This window comes from Poeciliopsis prolifica, unplaced genomic scaffold (assembly GCF_027474105.1).
Source record: "Poeciliopsis prolifica strain line A6 unplaced genomic scaffold, Auburn_PproV2 SCAFFOLD017, whole genome shotgun sequence".
Taxonomy (NCBI): Eukaryota; Metazoa; Chordata; class Actinopteri; order Cyprinodontiformes; family Poeciliidae; genus Poeciliopsis; species Poeciliopsis prolifica.
In genome coordinates, this window is record NW_026562392.1 from 3,730,320 (window position 1) to 3,737,469 (window position 7,150).

At 45.2% G+C, this 7,150-nt stretch overlaps 1 protein-coding gene across 1 annotated transcript; it reads left to right on the plus strand.

Annotated features, from left to right (window-relative positions):
- The first annotated feature begins 693 nt into the window (after positions 1 to 693).
- zgc:172323 (uncharacterized protein LOC564165 homolog) lies at positions 694 to 6,645 on the plus strand. The gene is made up of 11 exons (XM_055042408.1): positions 694 to 982; positions 1,381 to 1,540; positions 2,641 to 2,790; positions 3,691 to 3,810; positions 3,901 to 3,996; positions 4,067 to 4,201; positions 4,288 to 4,398; positions 4,487 to 4,597; positions 4,685 to 4,809; positions 4,899 to 6,116; positions 6,301 to 6,645. Exons 1-11 carry the CDS (start codon positions 753 to 755, stop codon positions 6,392 to 6,394), a joined length of 2,550 nt encoding a protein of 849 aa, XP_054898383.1. The 5' UTR covers positions 694 to 752; the 3' UTR covers positions 6,395 to 6,645.
- Positions 6,646 to 7,150: the final 505 nt, after the last annotated feature.

The following is a 7,150-nucleotide window of genomic DNA, read 5'->3' on the forward strand; positions in this document are numbered from 1 at the left end:
GGCCCTTGGAGACTGATTTTGTGTGAGAACTACACAAAATCAGTCTCCAAGGGCCACAAATGGCCTTTAGGCCCCACGTTGTTCACCCCTGCTTTAAATGCTCAAAAAGCAAGGTTGGTGGCATCAACTTAATTCACTTACTTAGTAACAAACTGCAGCAGCAGTTTAAGGTTTCGCCATCTCGTAACTGTTACAGTTAACAGCTAAACTGTGGACAAAACACAAAAAGTGATGCCACACTTGTATTTCAGATATTTAACCAAACCGAAATAAAAACCAGATCAAAATTACTGATATGACCGCCGGTATGAAACGAATATCGTGATACGTTTTCAGCCATATCGTCCTGCCCTAGTGTACCGTCCAACTTCGTCCTCTCTCTCGATCCCCATGTGTCATCCTGCTGATACAGCGCGGCACCGCAACCCACAGATTACCGACGTTTCTAATAAAAGACATAACAGATGCATAATCACTATGAGCTTTCCGAGGAAACATTTGACATTACGAACCGCTTTCCCAGCTCAGCTCCGCTCCTCACAGGCTGCTGACAGATATCTGGTGCCGAGGTTCGAGATTCCACAGGTGCTTTTCTCGTGCGCGTGGGGCTCGGTTCTGCTTGGACCCAGAAGCATCGCCGGCATAGGAAGGCGGTATAAAAAAAAACTCCGACTCCTGGCCGACAGGACTGAGAACGAAGGATTTCCACACCGTTCCGCACAGTCCAACCCCGGCTGAGTTCAGTTCCCGCGATGAGTCGCAGCCCGGAGAGGATTTCATCTTACCGCCGTCACTTTGAGGACAGCGGCAGCGGCAGCTCGACCTACCAGGTCAGGGTGTCCAGCCTGTCCCCGGCCCGGAGGGAGGTCCGCCATGCCGCCGCCGGCTACTCCGCCCGAGCCGGGTCCAGCAGCGTGCGCGTGGCCTCGGTGGGACGGAGGAGCGTGTCAGCGGCGCGGAGGTCACGCGCTGCTGGAGTCGGGTAAAGAGCAGCAGCAAAACCACACGATTTGGTCGAGTTCCTCTGCGTACTTGGAATGAGACAAAACTGAAATCACGAATGACCTTTCAGCAAGTAGGAGCTTGTTTGAAATAAATAACTCCCTAATATTGATGGAGTAGTTTGGCATATTATTTCACTTATAAAAAGGAGGAAGTGCCTTGTAATAAGTGAAATAGTGGAATTATTTTATCAGTAGCCTATTAAGGGATTATTTACTTAAAACGAGCTTCTAAATCACACAGGACACTTACTTATAAGTTAGTTTTGTCTTATTTCAAAATGTGCTGGGACATTTGCTGTAGCAACTAGGCTAAAACTACATAAGATTTTTGCAGTGTTTTATTCTCCCTGATCAAGTGACCGGTGTGTGTTGTCAGAGTAAGCGCAGGAGCCATGGTGTGTGTTGGGCCAAGTGGAGAGGCTCCCATGGATCTGGACGCGGCCGCGGCAGAGAACCAGGAGTTCCTCAGCACCCGCACCATCGAAAGACAGGAGATGATCGTCCTGAACGACAGACTGGCTGTTTACATCGACAAGGTAGAATGTTTCCCTGAACTGAAATCATTTTCCATGCTACGAAAAAGGAAAAGGTAAATTTACCAAACTGGGGTGCTTCATAAATCTGCACAACGTAGCACACAACTAGCAGATGGAGGAAAAATTAAAGAAAGTTTTCACTTTTTTTTTTTCACAAACAAAATACTGAAAGGCTTACAGTGCTTTTGTATTCATCCACTTGTACTCTGATACCCCTAATTGAAAGCCAAGCCTTGCAGAAGTCAGCGAATGGAAATTAGAACGTCTTAGTGTAATGCATCCTCTGAATAAAGCCAACTATTCTGCGAAGGTCTCAGATTTTTATTTTATTTTATTTTTTGGAGAACCTTAGAAGAAGAAACAGCGACATGGCAACCAAGTGACACAACAGACAAGGCAGGGAGAAAGTTGTCCTGGAATTTAAAGCAGGAGTCATTGTTTTATTTGCTAAAGAGGGAGAGTCTCCATTAATGAATGTTGAAAAACTCAAATTTAAACACACCCCATAAAGTCAAAAGGCTAATTTTGATTGGGGTGCTCCACAGATCCATTGTGGATACACGAACGCCATAAAAGTGTCTCATTTTGGCCAGCATGCACAATTTTATGTACATGATTCAAATGTGTTGTCATCAAGGTCAGGGAAGGTGCTCAGAATTGAGTCAAAAATCCAAATTTTAATGCAATCAATTAGAGTGGCAGGACTTCAACATTGATTTTCAAAAATTTTCTATTTTACAAAGAAGAACGGGGAAAAATGTCAGTCACCAAAGTCAGTCAACAAAGCTGGAAGAGACCCACCTCAAAAGACACCAAGCTGTACACAAAGAAAAATAACTCAAAAACTTCGCCATACATTCAGATTTTTATTTGCAATACAATTTGGAAACTGTCTAAAAATGTGCTACTTTATTTAAAAATCCAAATTAAAGGTCTGTGGTTGCAAAGTGACAAAATATTTTTAAAAAGCCCGAAGAGAAACAATATTCTGGCAGTGCGCTAAATTAGTTACAACAGGCCAGAATAAAATGGCTATTCTTAAGAATAAGCATGTTCCTGATTGCTGATCTCAGTAAAGCTTCGCTCTTGCGTGTCGGCAGGTTCGAATGCTTGAGCAGAAGAACAAGTTGCTGGAAGCAGAGATCGAGGCCTACCAGAACAGGTTCGGGAAGCCTTCGGGCCTGCGCTTGCTCTACGAGGAGCAGCTGAGGGAGCTGAAGAAGATTGCCGATCAGATGAGAGTCCAGCGGGTAAGGCGAAAAATATCTCCTGTTCCTTTCTTTCTTCCCCCCACCCCTACATTTCAAATGTTCAGTCTGGCATGAAGCTTTACACCTCGCTGACTTGGAAGCTCTGCTCGAGCGATGCTACAAGACGTCAACTTGGTGTTTTCAGGGTTCTTTACCTGGTAAAACGTGCCGATTTCTGGCAGGCAAATGTAGAGGTGCCTGGGTGCGTTTAGGTGTCACAGAGTACAGCTGTCATCGGTTATGCTTCATGCACAGTTGATGACTTGCTCATGCATTCGCTCGCACACAGTCACCCAGACGCAGGGGGGACAGTGCAGCAAATGCAAATGGGATTGAATGAGGTGTGCTACATTCCAGACACATCCTGGGGTTCACCTTCAAATTTAAATGGGCAGTATTGTGTCAAATTCACTTTTTTGAGCTTTACATTATTCCCTCATCAAAAACTTATGGCTGGAGTGTTGCCTTGACTCATTCGTGTTTGAGAAATCCTTTAATAGTGGCAACTCTTCAACTGTGCAACACTGGTGGTATTATCAAGCTCCTCCGTCGACAAAGACTGCTGTTTCAGTCCACACTCTATTCCATTTGGTGGCGGTAATGGAGACCTCAGGTTTTTTGCAAACTGCCAAAAAATACTAAAGGAAGAAGAAGATTTTGCAATTTAGCAAGGGCGGAGCGTTGAAAAGAGCAGGAGCTTCTTAAAGAGACAGAGGCCCAATTTGCAGGCGTTACATTACAAAGTCAATTTCTTTTTAAGTCATGTTTGCTATATAAAGTAATTCTATAGCAACTGACAGTAACATAAGTACTTGATTCTGCTATAATGTGGCACTATGTGTCTGGAAGAATAATGATAGGCTTTTAATGCACAACAGAGTTACTTCTGGTTATTTTCAGGACATCTCTTTTGCTGCAAAGGAGGCTGCAGCTGGTCAACTAGAGGCAATCAAAATCCGATATGAGGAGGCCTTGGAGCTGAGAAAGAAGGCTGAGTTAGAGATTGAAGCCTTCCGTCCAGTGAGTGCTATTTTATTGCTGTACCTGCTTACAACGAAAAGCCTGCAATCATAAACACGTTACAGTCAAGGCTTTGTAACGTGTGTCCAGGATGTAGACAAAGCCACTTCCTCCCGGATTGCTTTGGAGAAAAAGCTGGAGCAGCTGGAGGTTGAAATCGAATTCTTGAAACGGATCCATCATCAGGTAGATGAAGTGTCTGCGGGAGAAATTATTCCCTCCTAAATGATTCCTAAAACATCTCCTCTTCTTATAGGAAATCGAAGAGCTAATGAAGCAGATCTACGCCGCCCACGTATCGGCCGAGAGCACCTTCTCTCTGCCCGACCTGGCTGGCGCTTTGAAGCAAATCCAAACCCAATACGACGACATCGCAGCCAAAAACCTTCAGGTGAGTCGCTGCTAAGCGCAAAAAGACAAATCTGCAGTATGTTTCAGTCACACTGCAAATTAAACTACTTTAACTTCCTACCTTAGGAAATGGATTCATGGTACAAGAACAAGTTTGAAGATTTAACAAAGAAGACGTCAAGACACGTGGACAAAGTTCGAAGTGTCAGGGAAGAAATAGCTGGGGCCAAGAAGGATGTGAGTATCTTAATTTGATATGCGCAAGTAGAAAAGAAATTCTACATTCTGCCAACACTTTGCATCATTTATTGCAAAACACTGCTAGATCCAAAACAAAGAACGTGATTTGGACTCCCTGAGGACCAAAAACGAAGCCCTTGAAGCACGGATTCGAGAGACGCTGGAAAAGCATAAGAAGGAGCTGGAAGAGCTGCAGGTAAACGTGGGCTCCTGTGGTCCCAGGGTGGACAGCTGATCACACCACAGCGATCAAATAACCACCTCAGCACATCTGTTTCCACAGGCTCGGATTGAGGCCCTGCAGCTTGAGCTAAAATCCACCAAGACAAAAATTGCCCTGCACCTGCGTGAGTACCAAGAACTTTTAAACATCAAGATGGCTTTGGAAATTGAAATTACCACATACAGGTACACCCCAAGCAGTCAGATTTTTCAGTGAACTCTGTGTACTGAAGTAAACCTTGAGACAAAAAGATCATTTTGCTTTCTCTTTGCAGAAAATTAATTGAGGGGGAAGACCTGCGGCTCTCTGGCATGATGAATTCTCTCTCTATTACCAGTTGTAGCATGAGCGCCGTTGGTGCTGGGGTGAGCATCAGCGGAGGAAGCATTGATGGTGTTGGCAGTTTGGGTGGTGGACCAACAGGAGGCAGCAGACGAGGAGGTGGAGGCATGGTGGGTGGTTCTGGATTGAGTGCGGATATGGTTGATGGAGTCACGGGATCACGATCTGGCAATGGAAAAGTTCTGGATGGCAGGGGTACCAGTGATATGAAAGGTCCCGCTGGCAGAGCAGATATTGAACAGGGAGGTGTAGGTGTCAGAGCAGGTGATGAAAGTCTTGGCAGTGATGGAAGAATGAGTGCTTCTGGTGGTAGTGGTTTTGGCTCTGATAGCTTTGCTCTTGGTACTGGTAAAGTGGGTACAGTTGGCTCTAGTGCTAGTGTTTTAGGCACTGGTCCAGAGGGTTCTGGTTTTGGCACTCCAGGCGTGGGTACTGATTTTGGTGGTGAGGGATCTATCCATAGAGGAATGGAGGACAGAAGTGGAGTCGGAGCATATGCAGATGGTGACATCTCAGGGTTAGCAGGTGGTGTGGGTCCCACTGGACTTGGATTCAAAAGAGGATATGGCGGTGAGATGGAAGGCAGAAGTACTGGTTTGGATACTGGTGTTGGTGGGGTAGGATTTGGTTCTGGGGGAATAGGTGACAGCAGTGGAGTTGAAACACGTGCAGATGGAGACATCTTGAGCTCAGCAGGTGGTGTACATTCAGCTGAAGCTGAAATTAAGGGTGTTGGGTTGGACACTGCTGTTAGTGGTGTGGGACTTATTTCCAGAGAAATGGGTGGCAGTGGTGGGGCTGGCGCACTATTGGATGGTGACAGCTCAGGTGGCGTGAGTGCAGCAGGAATGGGACTTGGAAGAGGAGGTGCAACTGAGGGCAAGGGCACTAGGGTTAATGGTGGAATGGGTGGTGATGGAGGTACAGCCCATGGAGTGGTGCTTTCTGAAACACGAAGAGGAATCTCAAGTGCTGCCGGACGTGCAGAAAGGGGCGTGGACGATGCGGGTGTTGCTCTGTCAGGCGATGGCGGAGTTGGTAGGACTGGTGGAGGGAAGGGCGACATATGTGGTGTCAAGATTGGATCCGATCCGGAGTCCTATGTAGAGCAGGCTGTGGAGCTGACAGAGAGAAGAACAGTGCTTATCAGGTAAAAGTACCGCTGCCCAACTTTTTGAATAAACCTCTTTAAAACGTGTGACTCGAACTCGGAAACTGTAACCGAACTAATTTGGTAACACTGATCCTCATGATTTATATGAGTTTAACCACAGCTCCACCAGTTATCAGAGTATTTCTCATTATTCTGTCTGGTCTTTTCTCCTCCCCTACAGAACAGTTAAAAAGGAGGATGATGTGCTGGAGATGGACCACCAAGAACAGACCTACACCATCACTGGTGCAGCCGATGACTCCGATGTCGAGTGAGGATCGCAAACTCCCCGGTGACCTCCTCTTGCCCTTAAACCTCCATTCCCTTTGAGCTTTGCACTGACCAAAAAAAAAAAATCCCATGTTTGTGTGCTGACCTTTGCCCTGTGGCCTGGATAAGAGAACCACCAATGACCCCTTGCCACACACTGAAGATATATATATAAAAAAACAGGCCATGGCTTCTCAATGTTTATGTGCCTTACACCCTCTCCTTGTTCCCCACCTGCCATAAATAAAGTTACCAGCATTCAATAACCGTGTCTTTCTTTTATTTGATGTCTTCAAGAAAGAATTTTGGTTCAAGACCGAGAATGCCATTTAATGAAGTGACACAGTGGTGATCATTTCCTGAACATAAAGAGACACACTGCTTTTGCAAAACTATTTAAATCCTTTAATTTTTTTTCACAATTTGTCATGTTACCACCAACCAAATCCATCCTCTCATCAAGTCCCAACAGATATCAAAACATCCTCCCAGAATGATTCTACCTCCACTGTGTTTTACTGTGGGAAGAGTGATTTCAGGGTGATGCACAGATGATGGATAAAATTGTGAGATGTGTAAAGTTATGGTTATATTTTTTCCCCCCTCCAACACAATTTGTGTTCGGTGTTCCTATTTGTCTAAATGACAACATTCCTTAACCAGTCGTAAAAAAACCCTGATAAATCTAAATGACTTATAAATACAAAGGAGGACTAGGACCACTGGGAAAAAAAAAAGAGAATTGATGTGAAGCGCAGAAG